The sequence below is a fragment of the Lycorma delicatula genome, chromosome 5 (assembly GCF_047948215.1).
Source record: "Lycorma delicatula isolate Av1 chromosome 5, ASM4794821v1, whole genome shotgun sequence".
In the NCBI taxonomy this organism is placed as follows: domain Eukaryota; kingdom Metazoa; phylum Arthropoda; class Insecta; order Hemiptera; family Fulgoridae; genus Lycorma; species Lycorma delicatula.
In genome coordinates, this window is record NC_134459.1 from 135,543,880 (window position 1) to 135,568,587 (window position 24,708).

Consider the following 24,708-nt stretch of genomic DNA (forward strand, 5'->3'; position numbering starts at 1 on the left):
TCTTTTGTACATGTGAGATATTGTTAAAATTAATTAATTAAAACGGATTTTTATTGAAATAAAAATGTTTTTTAATGTGTGGTATACAAGTAAATTTTATATAGTTACAACATTTATCGCTGTGTGTATCGAATCGAATTAAATACCTATTATCATTTTCATTAGTTAAATTAAAAGCTAATAGTTTTGCTGTGGATAAGAATATGTTGGTAATACAGTGTTATTGTTTGTTTCTAATAGATATATGCTAATAGGTTACTTAATAAAATGTCTTGTTTTGTAGTACTAATAAAAGTTTATCTATCAATTAAATTTAAAGTGAATATTTTTGTGTATATTTTAGTGTAAAATTTCTCTGAGTTAATTTCACAATGTTAAACAAAATAACAATTTTTAAATATTATATTAGTTAAATTGAAAACAGGATAAATATTTTTAAACCATAAACATTAGATTCAAAATCTTTAGTTTCGTACAACCAAATCATTTTGCAAGTGACCCATGAAAAACAGATAGTAATTCTTAAGAATATCTATTATCCATCCTAGGTTTATACAAGAAAATGAGGAATTAGCTACATTGCCTTCAATTTCTTCCAATTGTGGAATGGCATTTCTATTGCCTTCATTAAATCAATTAACTGTTTGTAGTATGTCAAATTGTTCAGTATGCCAAATTCACTGAAACTGAGATAATGTACAACTATACATCAATACGATCCCAGTTGTTACCAGAAACTGGATTTATTAGAAACTTATTACTAAAAATGTAAAAAGTTAATTCCTTATCTCATAGAAAGCAACTCTGGTGCCTCTTGTACAACAATTATTTTTAGTACTAGTAAAAGGCAGACACTGTAATGAAAAATTTTAGTTAATTTTCTCTTTAATTAATTCATTTCAGTCTGATTTCCCTTTTTTTGCATATATTTATAATTGACGTATTTAAGAATAGGCGCGTTGATGTTTAGCTATGAATTCGTTTATTTCATAAGCTTAATCAAAACATATAAGAACCAGGTTTTTGAATTTATATGGTTTTAAAAACAATAGATTTGCAATCATATTTAAAAGTGTTTTAACGATAATTAAAAAACAGTAGACTAAATTTCATTAAAGTGGTTTCTCGAGGATCGTCTAATATACTAATCTGAAGTATTACCGATTTCGTTATTATTAAAAATTGTTATTATTATTAAAAGCATGATCAACATCAAGATGTAAATGAACATGTTTTCAAATGTAGGTGAAAGTAAATAATGTACACCTTCTACCTATCCAATTTTTTCAAATACAATATAGAATAATTCTAGTTTAAACATGCACAAAGTCCTTTCCGTTACTGCATTCTTACTTCATCTATCCTACCAAATTCAAAAAATACGAAGCCTAATCATACTTATAATTCTGTGCCGAGTGTGTGAGTGGTTAATAATTGAGATTAATATGATAACAATAATAAGAGTTTCATATTACATTGAGTTAACACTTATTTCAAAATAATATTTTCTATGATTTATAATTTCAGAAGTTGGAGATAAATGAAATAAAAATATTTTGTTGCGTTCTGTAATAAGAAAATTTGAGAAGTTGAGAAAATACACATTCGAGCAGAATAAAACAATGTAACACGTGAGGAAAACTACAACTTAGAAATTGGATAAGTTTTCAGTTTATGTGTAACTAATTTAAAACTATTGTAAGTACCAAGACGGTTTATTATGGTTACTTCTGTAATTGCACCTATAATATCAGTAAATATAAGCAGTTTAAAAAAATTGTACGTTAACAATTTGATAAATATTGAATTTTTAATTAAATATAAATTATTTTTCTTATGTTTCAGGTAATTTTCAACTACTTTACTGTGTTAAACTGTTGGGGACTGAATATAAATAAGATATGTATTGTAATTACAATATTATTAATACTGTACTGGCAGGTACAGTATTAATAATGACTCGACAAAGGGGGCATGGACAAAGAGACTGATCCCTAATTTAGATCTATGGATTCGGGAGGGGGCTTGGTGAGGTGAATTTCCATCTCACCCATTTCCCATCCGTTCATGGTGAATTCTCGGCGTACTTATACCGATTCAAACGAAGAGAATTACCCGGTACAGGTTCTGTAGTTGATACGCCTGAATACACATTTTATGTCTGCCACAGATGGGATGTAAGAAGAAGATATCGAGGCCTAGATTGGCTCTCCCGAAAATACAGTGCTTAGGGGCTTGAAAGACTGGGAGGCAGTATCCAAATCGGTATAGGACATCTGAAGGTTAACGAGAAGGAATACAAAGAATGTCAGGCAGACAGGAAGACTCAAATGAATTTAGACCGAAAGAGAATACCTCCAATATCTGTGGTGAAGAAAAAGGATCATTGAGTGAGGGGATGATGGGCAGCCTCCTGCGGAGCCATCGTTAGTCCGCATTGTGCGGTCGGGCGATGGTGATGAAGCACGAAAATCCTGGATCCCCCGCACTCGAAGGCACGTGCCACAGCTTTTTTTTTCTTTTTTCTCTACTCTCCCCGACCGGATATCCAATTAAGTCTACTCTGTCGGGAAGAGTGTCCTTTTACTCTCAAAGGAGGCGTCCCCCACCCGCCGGCTATACGTCCGGCACGGCAGGTTGGCCTCCCCGGTCTCGGATCTTTTGTTTTACATTGCCTGCCTCTAATCCCCCGCTTTAGAGCCAAGGTCCGGCTATGCCGTCCCCCAGCGCCTCAGCAGGGAACCGGAACTCGGTCTTTACGCCTTTGGCCTCTAATCTACAGCGCCGACCCCACAAAGAGCCTGGGCTCCCGCAGGGACGTCCCCGCCGACCGGGACTTGGTCTTTTACTCAAACTCCCCTGGAGTTCACCCCCTTCTCAGGTACCCGCACACCAAGGCGTACAGGCCCTCCATGGAGTGACTGTCCGCCCTACCCTACTGTTTATACTCCCATTCTTCTGTCTTCATCCTCTTTGGCCCGCAGGACCTCCCCGGCGAACCTGCGGAACCATTCCTAGTTCTCATTGTTGTACCCCAACCAGTTTATGAGATTTTCTGGTGTAAGACCATTAATTACTATTTGACCTCTGTTAACGGCCCATCTTGGACATATGAACAACGTATGTTCGGCATCGTCGTTCTCTGGACAATAGATGCACTGCGGGGTGGTTCTCTTCCCGATCCTATACAGATACTGACCGAAAGAGCCGTGCCCCGACAGTAACTGTGTCATGTAAAAATTGACATCTCCGAGTCTATTGTTATTCCAGGTTTTAATATTAGGGATTAGGCGTCTGGTCCATTCTCCCACTCTGGACCCTGCCCACTCTTCTTGCCATTCTTGTTCTATAATCCCTTCCATCTCTTCTTTCGACATACCGCTGTGTCTGAGGGTTCTGGCTTTTATCTGAAGGTCTATGGGTAGGACCCCGGTCAGTACGCACAGCGCGTAATACGATACCGTACAGTAACTAGCAGCTACACGCAGCAATGCCAGTCTATGGACACTTCTCAACTTCTTTTTATTTCGCTGTATGTACCTGCCAGAGCTGCGTAATGCTTAACTGAACGTCCGGCTTCAGGATGGGAGTTGGTGAGGTGGATATTTAGTCGGTAGTGTATATAAAGGCACTTTCACTACATCTAGCCAAATCTGTTAGCGAGTTCGACACTCAGTGCTTAAATAGCGTTCCTCCCCTCACCAGGAAGAAAAAAAGTATTATTAATAATAATAATAATTATAATAATAGTAATAATAATAGTAAGAGAGCATTAGTTTCTTAGTTTTATATGAATAAATAATTTGAAAATACTTTAGAAATTAAAATTAAATATCTTAACAAATATTTTTTTTATTACATTTGAAATCTTATATACTTTTGCTGACGGGAAGCAAATACAAGACACGGGGCTTCTCATATATTTCTCAATATTTTTTTGTGGAATTGCTGTATGACTTTGATGCAACTCTTACTTGTCATGTCCCGTAATTAGATTCCATAAGTACAAATAGATTTCACGAACACTAAAAGCAACAATTGTTTGTTAGGTAAAGTAGGTAATAATAATTGCGACTTCCTGCCTAACAACCAGTACGTCACCCGAATATGTTTCCGTTTCTTTCTGACATGTAGCCTCCATTTAATATGGCGATGCAGTCTTAGGTATAGTATGGAGTTAGCATTCGGGATGAAAACGCATTAATTTGAACATCGCAAACATATGTAGACATAGCTAGAATAAACTTCATCTTCCGTATATCTACGCATTCGTTATTTAGGTCGAATACTGTTTGCAGTTTAGAAAAATCTACGATAGGGTCAGCATCCACAGCCGGGATCACTATGTCATCTGCAAACGATACAACAGGCATGTTCTTTGGAGTCGGGAGATCCGCTGTGAAGTCCGAGTATAGAACCGGCCTCAGAAATGAGCCCTAAGGAACTAACGACTCAGTATCAAAGGATTAAGATAAGGCTTGATTGTACCTTACTTGAGAAAGCATCGTTTTAGGTAGCCATGTAGGATCGTCAATTAATGCGGTTGAAGAAGTCTGCTTTTCAATTTATAGAGTAGGTCAGGAACTCAAATCTTATCAAAGGATTGCTGGACATCTAGAAAAAAACAGCCGAGTAATACATCTTTTCTAGGCACTTGCTGATAACATTGACAATCCAGTGTGTTTGTTCGATTGTTAAGTAACCACGTCTGAAACCAAACTAGTGATCAAGAATAAATAACACGTACTTTCTCCAAAATCGGTCATAGTCTCTGAAGTAATCCTTCAATTAACTTCAATGGTATTATAGGTAACAGGTTTATCGGCCTGTATGAAGTTACATCATGTGTCGGTTTACCCGGTTTCGAGACAAGTACCATCTGCGACATCTTCAATTTCGGGAAGCTCGTTGATCAAAGAATGCCTTTAAAGATGTCTGTTATGTAATGGATGACTTTGGATGGAAGCATAAAAAGCCTTTTATTCGATATCAAGTCGTACCCGTGAGCTTTCTTTGAATTCCCTCCTCTCTTGATTACTCGCAGAACCTCTACTGATGAAAAAGATTTCACTGGAAAAAATCATAGGAATTGGGATGCTCAGGAATTCGATTATTTCTTCTCACCTCTCCATTGTACGTCAAAAGGCTGAAAGCCTTCTTAAAGTGCCTTGCGAATACGTCAGCTTTTTCACTGTTACTTCGAGCCCAAGGCTCATCCGACGTTTTCAAAGATGGCAACGATGGTGTTGGAATCCTTTCTGACTTCCGTTTTAAGTAATCATCCTTTTGCAAATGGAAGAGATTCTCAAGAAAGTCTAAACGTCTTGTTTTCAATAGACTTCAACAGCCGATTTCATCTATGAGCTGCCCTGTACAAAGATATTTTACCGTCAGGCCTTCTGTAATATTGCCATCTTCTTCTAAGTCTACTCTTGGTAGAAATAAGATCTATAACCTCCCTCCTATAGGTCGTGCCTTCTTGTCATCCATATCTCCTCTGGTGTCGACCACCAAATTGCCCTCTACAGGTTGCGGTGAAATAATGCCTTGAATTATCAATATTAGCACTACTTTTCAAACGAAAAAACGTGATGTTCTAAGCATTTTTTAGCGTTTTGATCAGCATTTCTTTCAGATACCATTTCATAGGATAATGCTTATTTTCCTCAGTTATTTTTAATTACAAAATATCATTTATTTATGAGAAGAATCATTTATTACTTCGCGTATTAATGGTTGTTTATAAACAAAAATTTTACTAAATTTTTTATTTTAATCCAAGCAGTATACACGATAACACATGTAAAACTATTGATTACCTGGTGGAATGTGTTATATGTAGCATGCAATAATACAAAATAGCAGTAAATTATGAAAAAGTTACAATAGTACTTTCAAGTACTTATTCTATGTTGTTACAGTATTTTTTTGTTTTGCATGCTTTTAATGAAGTAATTATTTTAAAACATTTTTTCTCAACTACCAACTAAGCCCATTTCAGAATCCTAATACTAAATAAGATTCATTTGTTATTCTATTTACTTCGTTACAAGAAAAACACGGATTAATAAAATTTTGAATATTAATAAAATAATATTTATTGAAAAAAAAAATGGTTTTTATACTTCACTTTATAACTGAAATAATACTTGGTGTAAAAAAAGCTAAAATTGCACGAGGAGAGTGAGAAAAGATGAGTTATTCAACAGTTAGCAAAATTATTTTTAATTTTTTTTTTTATTTTATTTATTTCACGTTAGTATAAAATTTTTGTTTGGTTGAAAATAAATTTAAAAAAAATTATTTTGCTTAAGTTTATCTTTACTTTTCCAAAGCAATAATATTTCATGCGTTAAAAGAATTGATAAAGAAATAAAATAGAAATCTGGATATTTAACTGTTACATTAAGCTTATTTATATACATAAAACTGATCAATAAAGATTTATCGAGAATTGCATAATGATGAACCCTTGTGGATCATCAGCGGTCTTTAAAAATATTGATGTGGAACTAAAAAACAGGAAAAATTTATTTAATTAACTAATTTTCGTTTACTTTAGTAATTGTGAGAAACAAAATTCACTAAAATGCAAGAGTCCTCAAATCTTTGGTTCGCTAATAATGGTTAATAAATATTTCTCAATGTTTAGATATTTCAGTTAAAACATTATTTTTTCACGCACCTTTTTCATTTTTTTTTTTTTTTTTTAATAACTACAATACTGAAACAGTCTAGATAACGACGTGTACAGCTGGTACTGAAAAGTTGTGTCAGTCAAAAATAAACTGTTAGTGGTAAACGTCACGTTGGAAATGAGTAAAACTGTTTGCGAGTGTTTTATAACACATCATGATATTTTACCTTAACGTGTGTGTTTGGAATTAAAGGTTTAGTAAACTTTGTTTATTAGAGAAAAATGAATGCTGTTAGAATGTATGTAGTTGAACACAATAAACAAATATAAATTTATTTTTCATTTTTATTTTTTCAAATTATTTAAGTTTTTTTAATAAATTTTTGTTGTTTTTTTTCTTTTAAATTCTACACTTATTTTTAATTTTCACTTTTTCATTTTTTTATTCTTGATACAAATTACTATTTTTACAAATATGTAATTAGAACTAGGTTGCCATGGAGTTTTCTAAATTTAAAACGTAATAAAAAATTGTTAGTATTATCCGTTACTGACTGTTTTCTTTTTTGATTTATAGAAAACATAATATTCCTACAAAAACATGTAAAATTATTAAAAAGCAGTAATGGAGAACGTAATTTGAAAACCTATTACAATATAATCTAAAAGATAATTTATTAAATAGCATGGAAACAAATTAAATTAAAACTAATAATGGTAGATATGTCATTTAAGTTAATTAATTCTATAATGAAAATCAAACAAAAACATACTTAAAATAATTAAAATTTTAATTGTTTTTGTAATGTGAGTGTTTAAATGTTTTTTATTTCGATCAATATACTTTCATGATTATGAAAAGATATCAAAAGAAATACTGGATGGCAAAAATGTACTTGTAATAAATTCATTTTTAATAATTTCATCTATCGGTTTTATGTTGCATTGATGACAAAAAGAATCACCCACTTCAAAAAGTGGAATTGAAAGAATCATAATACGGAGTGTAGAGGCACGCCAGGAGCCTGGAGAATATGAATATTGTCGCATGTTCGCGGCTCGATCAGGATATTGAGAGATTGACAATTGAAAATGTTTAAATAATTACAATTTATTAGTATAAAAACAGCAGTAAAATAGAATAAATCAATAATAACAGTGATTAAAAGATAATAACAAATAATGACAGCAGTAATAATAATAATAATAATAATAATAATAATAATAATAATAATAATAATAATAATAATAGAAAAATAATACAATAACAACAAACAATAATAATAAACAATGATTACATACATAATGTAATTTAATGTAATTGTCAGGATTTATTTACAGGTAGTTAAATATTTAAAACTAGAATTCAGTCCCATTAACAAAATACATTAAACTGACCGCTAATCTTAACACTTTTAACAACTAGTCTTTTATAACCAACATTAGTACTATAAATAAGAAAAGTATAAAGTTTTTTCACTACGAATACCTTTGCTGTTATACATATATAACTACCCTAACAATTTATGAATGAAATTTAGTACATTGTCTCTTTCACTTATAGTCTAACAGTAACTCACCGAACCATTTCTTTTTTTCATGTACTGACCACAATGGAATTACTTGTGACGTCACCTTAATCGTGTAGAAACTGTACGCACTATAAATTCGCTCCTTCACTGACTCGCATATTATTAACTCCTCGCAAGACACCCTCGCCTCAATCTTATCTCGAAAAACTCTATTGTAACATTCTCTCGCTGACTCTCCTTGCAGACTGATTGACAACTAGTGTTCCCCGGAATATTTGTATTCCTATCCTTTTTACCTGCAGGACCAGACCGAACTCGAAGCATAATAATGATCGTCTGTCTTCATATTTTCCAATGAGATTCTTACCCTGGTCCGGTAACCCCTTTTCTCTGAACAATATTTAGGTGTGTCAGCGGGCAGTATTACAAAGAACAATTGTTAAAAGGACCTGTTAACTATACTAAAAGGGTTTCTTTTAGCCCCTTTCTGCATTCCTCCCATTGTTATATTTTCTACGACTTTCTTCTTAATTGGTAGGAATCAATTACTTAGGTCCATTGTACCGATCTTGTTACAACATAAATATTTATAATTAAATATTGTTAAAATGAATATTGCTTTTTATTGGTTTTTGATTGGTGTTCAATTGAGTTAATATATATATATATATATATATATATAGACCTTATAAGGTCATTATACGATATATAACGTCATATATTCCTTGGTTAGTAGCATATAATGATGCTTAATCTCAAATGTTACACTTGTTGAAAATAGTGTTTAATAAATAATATCATTGTTGTTTTCTGTGAATATGTGTGTAAGTATAGAGGAATTTGATGGTTGATATGGTATGTTAAATAAATACATATTAAGCTAATTTAAAAATTTTATTCTCTTTTGAGTGAGTAAATAATAAATGTTGTAATAATAAATGTTGTCTTTGAATAATAAATGTTGCAGAAAGGACAATTTTCGTAAATCTATTGCATGCAGCCTACACTTTTACTTATTGACAATACGTTTTTTAACATAATTCTTGATTAAAGAAAATATATCTTACTATTCTTTGATTATTTATTAATACACAATTTGTCATGCATTTCAACAGCCTTCAATTAAGAATATAGTAGGTCACGCATTTTTTAACATTGATGACAGCTGGTTTTGAATATTGAATTATATTTGTTCAAAGTATTGAATTCAATCAATTTCTTTTGTCAAAAAATAAACATTGTATTTTATATTATTATATTTTTATTTGTTATCGTATTATATAATTGAAAGGCCACTCCATTTTTAACCGTTCAATCCTCTCTAGAACATGGGTTTTTATTATTTGTTGATGAGATAATAATAGGAATTGAATGAAAGGAAAATTTCGTTAAATAATTGTGTAATAAATGGTTGAAATAAGTTAAAAGAAAGAAATTAAAGTAAGCTTGTACTAAAGGAAGGGTAAACCATAATGACCTTTTGATTAGTGACCAGTTTGAAAATACTTTTCTAATCGATACCTAAACACATCAGGTCTTAAAATATAGTACTGTTGATTAGTATGTCTTTACATTTTAATACCATGAAACAAACAAAAGCATTATTTAACAAATTCTTAAAATTTATAAATTTTTTTTTCAACAAACCTATAAATGTTGTTTAAAAAAATAATATGTTAATTTGTTTTATAGAGTTAACAATTTTCAAATTGTTTAGGACTACGAACAAATGAATCGCTACTTAAAAGTGATTTTTAGGTATCACAGGAACTAAAACTCTTTTAATTATAAATGTAATTATTATTAATACGTATATATAAGTCTCTATAATCGAAACGGTTGCAGATAACATTAATTAATTACTAATTTTTTCCAAAAACTGTATAGCCATTCTTAACAAAAACCAGCATCCCATATAAGGTTTTCAAAGAAAAGTGTAGAGTGTAATTGTTTTTGAATGCCTTCCTTACGAAGCCGAATAACTGTATCATATCAACAATCTTATTCATCTAAACGCAGGTGATATTTAAACAAGTCATAAATACAGTGTTTTTATTGCAGGAATTCGTTGTAAAGTACACGTCATTACTCTCAGAGTAAGAAATGTTGGTTAGTTCCTTTGTACCTTAGGTAATTTATATGCATTCCAATTATAAAAAAGACTGGGGTAAATACAGTAAAACAACAACTTAATTTACCTTTGTGAAGCACACGTTTTATATACGTATTACTCCAACACAGGAAGAGATTATTGATACATCCATTAATTTACGTTTTAAATAAACTACGCATGATGACACACTAATGAATGATATTAATGCGTTTTCTTTACATTATAAGCTGGTTGAAAGATGTTTTGTTGGATCGATTATCTGTTTGTTACGAATATACTTCAACGCAATACAACTGAGAATCCTGTATAACAACTATAGTAACAGTGAAGTAGTACTAAAATGGAAAATAGTATATGTTTATTCCTTGATCAGCGTTGGCGGAGCACGGTAAACTGAAAGTCAACAAAAGAAATATGAAAAAAGAGGCTTTTGAATTGCAAAAAAATAAGTTTTTAGTTAGAAAAAAAGAAGATTGATAGATTATTAGTAAGTCATCTACCTGTAAGGAATTTTGTTTTAGAAAAAATGTGGAGGACATATAAATATTATGGGATAATATTTAAGTTTATAATTCATATTATAAAACATATAATTGCGAATGTGGAATATATAATATATATTGGTGGAATTGAATTGTTTCTATCAGAATAGATAGTATGTAAAAGTGCATCAAACCAATCAAACGATTTACCAAAACAATGTAGATAAATAAGTACTTTGAACTAATAAAACAAAAAATTTCGTACCTAAAATATTTTTGTGAAATGATAACATAAGCCTATATTTTTTTTTTTTTACAATTAAAATTCAATAATTAGCTCAAGTCTTACTGATAAAAGTTTAAATTTTATAAGTCAGTATAAAAGTTATTAAGATATATATATATATATATATATATGAAAGATTTTACTGCTTTGTCTGAAATCTTATAAAAATTATCTATTTTAATATTCTTTGAGATGAATGACGGAATAAGATTATATGTTTTAAAAAAATCTAAGATAACCTTTTAAGCACACTGTAGAATCTAAAAATTAAGTTTTAAAAATTTTTTGGCAAAACTTTATAAATACGAGTATGTAAGGTTCAGGTTTTACGTACAGTATGTAGACTATTATATGCAAATTTAATTAATTTATTTTTTAATTAAAATAATATATTATACTTACCTTTAAATAAAGTTGAAATATAAATATCTCAAGAAAAACTTTTAGGCTGTAATATTAGTATCTATTATTTATAACAAGATTAGTTCATGAAATGTTTGTAAGGCATGATTAAATGCTAACGGAATAATTGGTTGTTATCAATTTACAAAATTATCTACAGAAGAAAATTGTTTCAAATTAAGTTTGGATTAATTTTTAACTAATTATTAAAGATATTATATACATAAATATTTTATTTCAAGGTAAAGTGAGTATAAACGCGACATTTTCAATAATGAAGTTACTAATAAATAAGTAAACAACAATAATTATGTCCTTAGTTTCTTTACAACCATAAAAAGCGAATCAAATTTAAATCCAGTATTAAATTACACTCGTCAACACAGAATTTATATCCAACATGTTACAGAAGTTTTCTCACTGTAATTTCGGTGATGATTTCAAATATGTTTTTGAAATTGTATTACCAACTAAAGGTTTTACGTAAATCGTAAATTTGTAAACATTTTTTATAATAAACTCATTTTGATCAACTAACTACTGGTTACAATTGAGAATAGTTATTTTATTGCGCACTTGGAGATCAAGATAAAATTTGAGCGCCTCATGTTATTTGCATATCGTACACAGTAACGCTAACTGATGAAGGGGAATGACGAGCCATGGCATTTGCTGTACCGATAAGTTGGCGTGAACCTAAGGACCGCTTCACTGACTAGTAATTTTGTATGAAAAATAGAAATTCTATTCAAAAATAGAAACTTCATGAAATATTCAGGTGTATCCTCAGCTCTAAAGCTGGTACCACGCGAGAGGAGTTACCTGTACCTGTACCACCATCTAATCCGACATTGCTAGAAGAACAGTCTGAAAATGAAGCAGATGATGTTAAGGCATTTCTTCCTGTATCTGATGAGAAATCTCCTAATCTAATTCAAAAACATGAACTGAATGATTTGGTTTGCGATTGGTAACTTGACATTCATGCTAACTTTAGAAGTTAGCATGAAATTAATTTTATTGCATAATGGTAACAAGGAACTAGCAGTTAATGATGCTAAAGAACAATTTAGATTCGGGGTAACAGTACAAGGTGAAAAGATAAAGATTATACGAGTTGCTGATATAGTAATTCTAGCTGAGAATAAAAAGGATTTAGAAGAAACAATGAATGGCATGAATGAAGTCCTACACAAGAACTACTGCATGAAAATAAACAAGAACAAAACGAAAGTAATAAAATGTAATAGAAATAACAAAGATGGACCACTGAATGTGAAAATAGGAGGAAAAAAATTATGGAGAGAGAAGAATTTTGTTATTTGGTAAGTAGAATTACTAAAGATGAACGAAGCAGGAGCTATATAAAAATGCAGAATAGCACAGGCAAAACGAACCTTCAGTCAGATATATAATTTGATTATATAAAAAATTAATTTAAATGTCAGGAAAATATTTTTGAAAGTATATGTTTGGAGTGTCGCTTTATATGGAAGTGAAACTTGGACTTTCGGAGTATCTGAGAAGAAAAGATTAGAAGCTGTTGAAATGTGGTGCTATAGGAGAATGTTAAAAATCAGATGGGTGGTTAAAGTGACAAATGAAGAGGTGTTGCGGCAAATAGATGAAGAAAGAAGCATTTGGAAAAATATAGCTAAAAGAAGAGACAGACTTATAGGCCACATATTAAGGTATCATGGAATAATCGCGTTAATATTGGAGGGAGAGGTAGAAGGAAAAAACTGTGTCGGCAGGCCACGTTTGGAATATGTGAAACAAATTGTTAGGGGTGTAGGATGTAGGGGGTATACCGAAATGAAACGACTAGTACTAGATAGGGAATCTTGGAGAGCTGCATCAAACCAGTCAAATGACTGAAGACAAAAAAAAAAGTGGTGACAAATAACCAACCGTTCCATTAACTCATGCAGTCGAAATGAAAGAAATGAGACTATAGCATCAACATTAGACGCAATAAAATACAGAGAGTATATTTGGCAAGTTTGCAGTGATATGAATGTTTCGGTACTTCTTGGATTACAAGGTGAATTTACAAAATATTGTTGTTTTCTTTGTCTTTGGGGTAGTAGTAATACAAGAAGTGTCATTACCAAATAAAGAACTGGCCATTGTTGCAGAACTTTATGCCTGATAAAAAAAATTTTTAAAGAATTTATTTTTGATTGAGAGTGGTAAAATCATACTACCGCCATACATTAAACTCGGACTCATGAACAATTTTGTAAAAGCATTAGACAAAGATGGACCAGGATTTAATCATTTAAAAATAACTTTTTCTAAATTGAATGATGATGAGCTCAAGGAGGGTATATTCATCGGTCCGTAAATTAAGAAACTGCTCAAGTTTTGACGATAAACTTGGTAAATATGAAAAAGCTCCTTCAAAGACGTTGTTCATGGTTTGTTAGGCAACAGAAAAGATGAAAACTATGTTTTTTTTGGTTATAGCTAACACCAGGTTGTCTAGTGGTGAACTCGTCATCGCAAATCAGCTGATGTCGAAGTCAAAAATTTTAAGGTTCAAGTCCTATTTAAGGCAGTTACTTTTATACGGATTTAAATACTAGATCGTGGATACCGATGTTTTTTTGGTGGCTTGTAAGGTAATACGATGGGTTGTATTTATCGTGATTTATTAGAAGTTTTACAAATAATTATCTTGAGTTTTCCCTCGTAAATAAGTAAAAATATTATTAAAATATGGTACACATCATTACGCTGTAAAACTGTTAAGCAGTAATAATGACAAAATAAAGAAAAATATCTTGAAATCCTCAAAATACATAATCTTATTTTTTGTTTAAAATAAATGGAGTATAATTAAGTAGTTCTAAAAAGTTAACAATGGACCTCACAGCAATATTCTTCTAATTAAAAAAAAAAAATTAACTGAAAAAATATTTCTTCATTCAAAGAAAAATACGAAATAAATTAGGTCTACTTGCAACAATGATATAGTAATAGGAAAATTCAAAATTGTTAAAATATCAGGAATCTTTAAAAAATTTACATAGAAAATAATTTTTTTTTTTTTAATAATTTATTGATACATTTTTAAAAGGAAGGAATTTTTAATAATTTATTGATACATTTTCATTCGTAAAAGGAAGACATTCGTCTTCCTTTTACGAATGAATAAATGCGCTTGTTTAATCAGATGTAATAAAGCGTAGTAATATTATTGAAGTTGAATAACATTTTATCAAATGTCTTAATTTGGCTTCATTTTTACTTAAATATTACATAAGATTATATTAGTATTAAAAATGAAAGAGTACTTTTGAAGATAATCCTGCATGCTCATTTCCTAGGAAATAATGACTTATTTCCTGGGAAATGTTGACACATAACTCGACTTAGAATAGGATACGCTAACTTCAGACTTCAGCCCCGTACATCAGACTTCAGCCCCGTATATTGAAAAAGCACCGAAATCTGCATGCATATTCCGGATTTTAACTATCAGTAAAACACATTATTACCGACTATCCGCACTACCAAACGGAAAAAATGAAAATCTTCAACATATAGAAAATTGCTTATGTAGAGTGGACAAACTGTGAGAAAACTCTGAATTATCTGAAGGACTTGAATTTTTAGCATTATATATAAGTGTAATTATATAGATTTGATCCACTGCGTGACGCTAATGACCAATAATAAGGTTGATAACAACAATAAATGAATAAAAAAAGTGTATTATAAAAGCATGTTATTTAAACAATTATATTAGTACTTCTCAGTAAGCTGTAGAACTGAGTTTTTTTTAATGCTATTAATATTTTTTTAGTTTTAGTTGAGAAAGAATTAAAGAAGATAATTTCATTATTTAAGTACATTTGTCTGCATTTTTTGAATCATTGTATCTCAAGATTAAACATTATCTAAAATTTAAATGAAATCTTTTTTAATCTTTTAATACTAGTTAACGAAATAAAATGCGATAATCTTTGAAAATTGAAATTTTTTTATTTAACTAACCTACGCACAGGTAAAAAAAAAAAGCATTCTTAGCTTGTATAGTACAGGAATATTTGGCTCAAATGGTTATTAAAATATCCTTATGAGAATAAATATTATTTTTTTATTTTATTCATTATTACAAAATAAAAATGAGATAATCCATTGTTTTTCTATTGTAGGGACACACCGAAATGCATTAGTCGTAGTTTCTTTCGAACAGTGTTCATTAATATATAATACTGTAATCCATCAATACAGAGAACAGAATTAAGGTTTCATTTACAGAGTTCAAAATGCATTTAGTTGGAAAGACATGTTTATGTTTGGTTCAGTTAAGATGCAAAAAGAGAAACCAATTCATTCCTCACTTTTCTTTATAAGACTGGAATTATTTTGAATTTATTATTTATTTATACTATTTATTATTTTAAAAATGAACACGTCAGTTTCAAAAATTTTTTTTCTCATTACACCTATCATTTATAACTCAAGAACACTGGCATTACATGATAATTTTCAATATGATTACTATATACAGGTGCAAGTATAAATTATATTTATAAAAGTGTTCTACATTTGCTGAAATTGTACAATAATTAACCATTAAGATTCATTAAAATATTACAAAACAATACATTAAATGTTTATGTTTAAATATTGAGTTTTAATTAAAAATTAATTAACATATTAAATTTTAATTCGTCCGATACGTAACCTGTGTACACTGGCTTCAAAACGGGAACAAAATTTATATTTTAATTTCGATAATTTCTAATTAAATCGTGCCCTTTGCAATCAATACTCTTCATTTAATTTGTTCGTTTAGGTATCAATTTTTAATGCATGAAATATTCAATATTTTATTTTGTATTCATTTACATTTTATTTAACATTAATATTATCCGTACGCTTACTTTTGTATTTGTTCTAGTTAATTAAAATTTGAAACGTAGAGTTTTGTAATGGAAAAAAATTACTATGGACTACTTTAATAGGTTTATTTATATATATATAATTTCTAGTTTTTCTCATTAAACAATTAATGGCGTTTGTATATGGGGATTCTTTTGGTTCTATTATGTATGTGTTTCTACCAAAATCCTTGTTTTTACTCATGGTTCATATTTTCTAATTTTAGTACATTTTTTTATTTTTTTGAAATATTTTATCAGGCATTCATTCTGTCGGGCAATCATAATCTGAAATATTGTATTTCATTAATGATTCTTACTTCCGTTACTTCATATCGATTTTTCTTTCATTTATTATCTTTAATGCTGTAATTAATTACGAATTAAATAAAACCACAAAAAGAAATAGAAATTTATTTCGGTAATAAATTTTTTCCTTATTTTAAGTCCACACTTTTGAGCAATATTACATTTTTCTCCCCTTATTTTTTCTCTGCATTATTTTCGTAACTATGTGTATCCTAAGTGAAAGTTAACTAGAATAAACAATTTAAGACATTTAAAGAAATTCTCAATCATTTGAAGCTTTAGATTTTATTTAAAAACAGAAATATTGAACCAAGAATATTGAAATAAGAAAATAGTGGGGGTCTGCTGAGTGAGATCAGCTAATTCGTATTCAAAGTTATTTTAAAATGAAGATCAGTATACATCGGAATGCATGAATATATACATAAATGATTTCAGCTAGTAAATTATTTTTAGGTCAAAACATTACACAGTAATTTTATTTGTTTTTTATTGTTTCTAGGTTGTAGACATATTACAATGATAAAATGCATTTAGGACTACAATCAGGCATACTTCTTTTAAATTATTTGAAAAGTATTTAGAGTTAAATGATGTTTAGAAATGTGGTTCTGTTTTCCTAGGAAGCCTTGCTTGATTTGGAATTTTTTAATATATTTAAACGCCAACTAAAAATAACTAATCAATTATGTACCATAATTATTATTTTTTATTTATTAAATAAAATCAAAATTAAAAATGTAAGATTTTTGATTTTTTAAGTTTTATTTTATTTTTATAATTCATTTTGCTCTTCATTCGGACTTTGCTGAGGTTAAGTAAGAGGATTTTTATGAAAAATTATTTATCCTAACTAATCATTCCCGAAAATTACTTAACTTCTCTGTTTATCCAAAATCGGTAAAACATTTATTAACATTCATGGATCCTTCATTGGACGTCTTAGTTAATTCTTTTAATCTTGGGTTTGTTTTAATAATCTTGGATTTTTTGATACCTACATACATACACTGCATAAAAATATATTGAATTTTTCAATTTTCTAGGAAACTGAAAAATATATTAAAAAAGATGAATCAAAAATCTGTTTTTTTTTCTCTTTTTACGTTATTACGTTATTTTTCCTACTATATCAGTATAATGAAAAACAATAAACATTTTAAAAATAAGAATGAGTTTTTTTTCTGCGAATTCGGTTTTAATTCATACTTATTTTGGAAAGAAAAGAGGTTCTCAAATTCGAACCATGTAAACATTTTTTTTAAAAGTAGGTTCAAGACTAATTCTCAACTAAATAGGCTGATTTCTATGAATCTTACTAATAATATAAAACAAAAAAATTGCAAAGTATTATTTCTCATTTTCTTAGAAACCTTTTTCTGTATTAATGGAAGATTTTGAACTAAATATTATGTTGTAAAAATAGAAGATTTTTATTTTTTTTCACCATTTCAACGAAATGATATAAAGCCCGATATCATTGTATTCAGAGAGATTTTAACAAAAATTCATGAAAACGTTTTAAATATCGAGAAAACTTCGAACAAAAATATATTGCCATTATGATGTAAAATTCGTAGGTACTTAACTGTCTTTGCATTTTTGTTTTTTACAAGATCAAATTTTTTTCATTTTAATTTATTTCGAACTGTTTTTTCACATTTTCTGCAGTTATTTTTTTTTACCTAAATACACATTAAAAAAATAGTGTTTAAATACACTTATACAGTATCTTTTTCTTCATCTTGATCGTCATCTAACGTGGAAGGTTCATGTAAGAGAAAAGAGAAAGCAAGTGGATATTAAGTTTAGTAAATGTACGGTTGTTGAGCAAAAGATTACAGCTTTTACTATTTAACAAACAGTTATTGCACATGACAATTGGACCATTAGATTGGACAATTAGATTCAACTTTGGAGTAGATCAACCAGCGCCAACGTCGAAATTATACAGCGATTCCAAAACAAAAGCATCAAGTATCACAGAGGCGCCTTGGTTCGTAAGAAACAGTGTAACCCACGAATATCTGAGTTTACCGTATGTTCGAGAAGAAATACAGCAGTTGTTTACAAAATATTTTGCAGCTAAACAACCACATGCACCATTTATCTATGTACTAACCTTGTAGACAATAGTGAAGACATTAGAAGTGTAAAAAAACTCCACCTGTTGGACCTTGGTGACTTTATGTGATGTGAGGTCGAACTGCATCAACTTAACCCGTCAACCCAACCCGTCATATCGTTATATCACTTTCTTCGATTTTAGTTATTATTCTTTCAATATAAATTATAGATTTATTTTTCTAATTTTTCTGTTTGGATTCCTATGATAGTTGTTATTTTGAATTAAACTACCAGTGGCACTGTTCTTTGATCTAATTTTATGCGTGTGCATACATTAAATAAATATTAAAATGTAATTTTTGGGCTTCGATGTAAGTCAGTCTATGTACAAGTTATTGTATGTAACCATATTTACTTATGGTTTCTGTAATACTGTACCCGATTTTAAATTTTACTTTGTTAATTTTACAGAAAAGTAGTCCTATAAAAAAAAATAGAATGAGAATAAATACAATAAAATTTTTATAATTCTTTGAAGTCGGGTTCAAATTATGGGTTTAATTTGTTAGGTTTTTTGGTAAGCTGCTACATTTAAAAATACACTAATACTTTTTTGTACTATATAATAATATAATTTAAAATTGGAGAGTAAATAATTTAAACTTACCAATCACAGTCAGATTAATTTTAGAGTTTCTCGTCGGAGAATTGCGAAAATCAACTCTACATCTGTACAGGCCTTCATCTGATAACTTTAGATCATCGACCAGGAGTTGTGCCGGATTAGTTGCAGTCCTAAAAAAGGCACGTGTCCCAAATGCTGCTGCAGATGACCATAATTTTGCTGAACCATATTGTCTGCCACGGACATCAAAACTGAAATAAATAAAAAATGCCTTTAATACAAACTAGTAGAATTCGTACAATTATAAAATTAATTTTTAATATCTTTAGAAATACCTTTTGTTAAGGTTATAAATAACCTTATATGAGTATTCGTGTAATTTTTCTTCTTCTTAATAAAATGACATGATCCTATAATTTACTCTTCACTATCCTGAAGATCTTAACTGAAAAATATTTTCATACACAAAAATATTCCATAAAAATGAATAATACAAATAATTTAACAATTTTTTAACAAATTTTAGAAACTAACTAAATTTTATTACACATTAGAATTTAAAGATATTGAATTTCATACTCTAACATCTTGTTCGGTTATATTTTATCAGTTTTGTTCATTTTATATTTCTTTAATTAGATTTTGGTTATAAAGTACGTATTTTTTTTTTATTGTGTGTTTGAAGATATTTCTCAATAAAAATATTTTTCTATAAAAAATAACAGATAAACTAGTTTTTTTACTTAAAATATATGTTTGTAAATTAAAATTATATAAGTATCGATAAAAGTTTTAACATGGAAATTCTTGTGCCTTAGGGAATTACAAGAATCTTACTCAAGTATTAACTAGTTTGTATCAATATTTTATAGCCGTGAGGAATATTATTTTAAGACGTTTCATAGATTATCTAATATTTAATGAATAATATTTAAAAAAACTCTTCTAAAAATAAATCCCTCGCTACTAAATTTCTAGTAAAATTTTGTTGGTAAAATTTAATTTTAGTCGTACAGTATCACTAGAATTCGATACCTTTTTACCAAAAATACCATAAATTAAACGTATTAATAGTTTAAATATTAAGTTTTGCTTTACACTTAAATAAATTATGACAAAATTTACCGATATCACTTACATGAAATGTAAATAATTTTTCAGAGAATATATTTTTTGTACAATTAAAACAAATATTACGTACTTATAAAACATATTCAAAAGTGTTAAATAGAAATAAGGATGTAATTATGATTTTATATGTACGGGATCTTTGACTCATAAATAATACCTGCGTATCTACGTTATACATATGTAAAATTATTTCAAACGTGTTTTATAAATATAAGTACGTTTAATTAAAATTAATATAAATTAGGCGAGTTTTGTTATCTAAACACATTTGATATTATATCTCTAATGGGCAATATTTGGATCTGCTTCATTCAATTTGGATTTGACAGGTTTTAAAATGTCCTTTACACATTTCCTCACCACACACACAAACACCCTTAAGTTACAAAAAAAATGGTTGACAAGATAGTCAGTGCCAATGAAAAGTACCTAAAAGTGTAAAAGTGTACCTAAAAAAGTGTAAAAGTACCTAAAAGTGTAATAGTAAACTTACTTAGAAGACTTGGTTGAGAACATAAAACTGATATATTGCCAGAACTCGGTTAAAACCGCAAGAAACAGAAAACCTATTTTATTTTTCTTAATAAAAGATTTATTTAACTTTATGTATGTAAGATTTGAAATCTAAATAACGTACTTTTCAATTTTTTAATTATTCCAAGTAAATAGTTAACAAATTTTGGTGTAGTATAGAAGTTCCTGTTACTGATTGAAAATGAGAGAAAAGAATTTTTCTCCTCAAACAAAAAGATAATAAAATAAAAAGTATAACGTCAATAGTATTATTACAACGTAGGTGTATAGTGTGGATGTTGAATGGGTGAAGAGGTAAGAGGTAAGGCTTATATGTTAGCTGATCTCAAATTCGAATCCCGACAGTTTTCTGTTATTAATTAACTTAACAATATTTTCATTGACTTTATCTTCTACAGTAAAATACATGTGTAGATTGTCATGATGATATAAAAATAAAATATAAAATGTAATATAAATAAAAGCAGTTATCAAACCATCGTTTTTATTATATAAAGCAAAAGCTTGAGTTTTACAGTTGTCTTTAATAGTATTTTTTTACGTATTGCTATATTTATTTTTAGCAAGAATATGTTTAACAAATAGATTGTATAATTACATTTAAGGCTATTGTTTTCACTGGGTCGACAGTTTATCCTGGCTTCTAGATGAATTTGCCTCGATTTCGATTATTAAATATGTCAGTTAAACGTGAAAAGATTCGTTGATAGTCATCATCGAATCTTTTCACGTTTAATTTTCCCCATCTTGTTTTCTTGTTAAAACATGTTGCCTAAATCACTACCCAAATTTATAATAATAAGAATAACTAACAATTTTTTTTTTTCAGTTTCTTAGGTATGGAACGGCTTGCTCACTCAAGCTAATAAGCTTCATTAATTGTTTCAATGAAAAACAACACAACGCTTTCAAAGAAATCATTTTATTTTTGTTTTGTTTCAATACATATGTAATGGAAGAGATCCTCTTTTTCAACATGTTACAATATTTTAACCTTACTGAAACGTAATGAAGAATGTTGCAACCCAAGAATTAAATATTTTTACCGAAAAACTTTGATAAATCATTTCGAAAAATATGTAAAAACACTTAGAATATCAGACTGTTTCAGTTATTTATCATAGCAGATATTATTTTCGTTGATAAAAACGAGTAAAAGATGTACCATATTCTAAGTTGTTCAGATAACCCTAAGAAATTATTATTATTATTATTATTACTACTACATTTCATTCCGTTTTTATGAGACTTCACGTTAGGACTGCATTAGATTATATATATATTGAGAGGGGCGGACTCGATAGACAACTCAGAAAGGCTTTTGATCAACCACTAGGTCTTGGATAGTTTGATTGACAAAAAAAATAAATGAAGTTCGCTACCCTATTAACCGCAATAGAGAAGCGGCTGACCTGGACAGCAACTACCTGACGTCACAAATGGAACTACGATAATAAGCTGACCCAATTCTTTTGGTATTCCCCAAAATAAAAATGAATAGAGAAAAGGGTTAGGAGAGGGAAGATAATGCAAAAGATTAACCCACCGAGGGTTTGTTTCTGATTAGGTTAGTTTTTCTGATTTTCTGATTTTTTTTTTTTTTTACCACTTGAGTGCAACCGGTAACAGCCTAGAAGACGTTAATTTGGTAGGTCCCAAGTGACGTGGCTGAAGAATAGCCCCCCCCCCTTAGTACAGATTGAAGCTGATCTCTCAACAGGGTCCCTCTTGGATCATTGGGACATCACGATATCTCTCCCGATTGCCATGATGACTCTCCCCAATCACCTTCCCTATCACCAACCTTCCCTATCACCTACTTTGGGTCCGGGTATGCACCCCATGCATACCCCCCTGAATCTTATGCCCACCTCACAAACCTCGAGGGCCCTCAATGCGTCATCAGAACGTCCGGATCCAGCCATCTGCTGGACCCGAATGCCCTCAGCAAACAAGCTGCCTCCCTGGCCCTGCACGTATTCCCGATTCGACCCCTGGCGATAGAATCTTTTTCGCAAGTTCCCACCGAAAAAAAATATTTCGGTGGGAACTTGCGAAAAAGATTTTTCCCCGTCGGGAGATCAGCATCAAGCTGTTCTAAGGGGGGAGGGGGCTAGTCTTCAGTCACGTCACTTGGGATCGACTAAAGTGTAACGTCTTCTAGGCGGGTACCGGCTGCTCTCAAGTGATCAAAAAAATAAAAAAAAGGTTTCTTTTTTCTATTGCTTCACAAGGAAGGTATATGTATGAAAAAATTATTGCGGGCTTTGGATGATATGGATTTGAATACAAGATCGTGGATTGGTATCCAGGAACACACCAGTGTTCTTGGTGGTTGGGATTCAATTAACAAAACATTTCAGGAATAGATTAAACCTGATACTGTACAAAACTACACTTCATTTACATTCATACATATCATATCATCCTTATTCATCCTCTGAAGTATTACCTTAGGGTGGTTCCGAAGGCTAAACAGAAAAAGAGAGGACTTTGACTGAATGATGGATGTAACCTTAAAGTATATTGAAATAATTAAAATTTTCTATGATATTAATTAAAATCTTTGACTCACATAAATTATTCGATTTTACAGAATATTCCTAGAAGACAATGCTATAAAACAGTAAATTAACATTTAATACATTTAATATGTTAATACTCGTATTACACAATTTACCGATTATAAAAATATATATAATTTATACTCGTGTAAATATATTTATAAAATATTAAATTGTTTTGAAGTTTATTTAAAAATTAAATATGTATCAAACTATTATATGAAATGTGTAGGGAAAATGTTCATAAGAAATACAACGGATGTTTGGCGGAGCAGTTTGTAATTTCGACAGAACCACGTAAAGCCAATATCCATTGGAACGTGAACTGAATGGAAACAGCAGCACTTTTTTCTTCATTAACCCTTTACAGGTTATATCATTAAAAAAAAAGAAAAGAGTCAAATCTATTCTGCATTATCGATAAGAAAGTACACTTTGGATATTTTATATAGTAATAGAATAGAAATCTATATTATTATTTCATTTAGGTATACATTATTATTTATGTTATTACTCTATTTCTTTTATGCTATATTTACAACCATTTCTTCTTCGAAATGTATTTTAAATGTTGTTATTATTATTTAGTAATTTTAACAAGAAATGATAACAAAAAATATTTGTTTTTTTTTTTTTATTTATTTAATCAATATATTTAACTGTTCGAAAAATTATTTTTTAGTTATCTACTTCCATTACTTACTATAAAACAAAAAAAGGAAATACCACTTACGTTACTATATATTTTACATATAAATGATTTCAGCATATTACAAAAAGTAATTAAATATTAATATATATGTGCTTGTAAAATATTCAACAAAAGAAGTACACCGCTAAAACCATGATTATTTATTAAAAATATGAGAAACTGCGCTGCAATATTAACATGAAAACTTTCAGTAGATATTTATTTATTTATTTTGATCAGAATTGTATAGAAAAGCTGTTAAAAAAGAATATATTTACAGGGCTTGACGACTGTCATGTGTTCATATCTTATTTGCAATAGCATAAAAGGACTTAACAGCTTGACAATTTATAAGCTGAACTATTTCCTGTTTAAATTAGTAAAATCGTATTTTATTTATTAAAGAATACTTTATATAGTTATTAAAATACTAATTATTA

At 29.5% G+C, this 24,708-nt stretch overlaps 1 protein-coding gene across 1 annotated transcript in view; it reads right to left on the reverse strand.

Annotated features, from left to right (window-relative positions):
- Positions 1-24,708, reverse strand: part of side-IV (sidestep IV transmembrane protein) — a 430,043-nt gene that overhangs the window by 348,845 nt on the left and 56,490 nt on the right. The window contains exon 2 of the mRNA XM_075365383.1: positions 19,391-19,599. Coding sequence (XP_075221498.1) covers positions 19,391-19,599 — 209 coding nt within the window. The remainder of the gene's footprint in view (positions 1-19,390; positions 19,600-24,708) is intronic.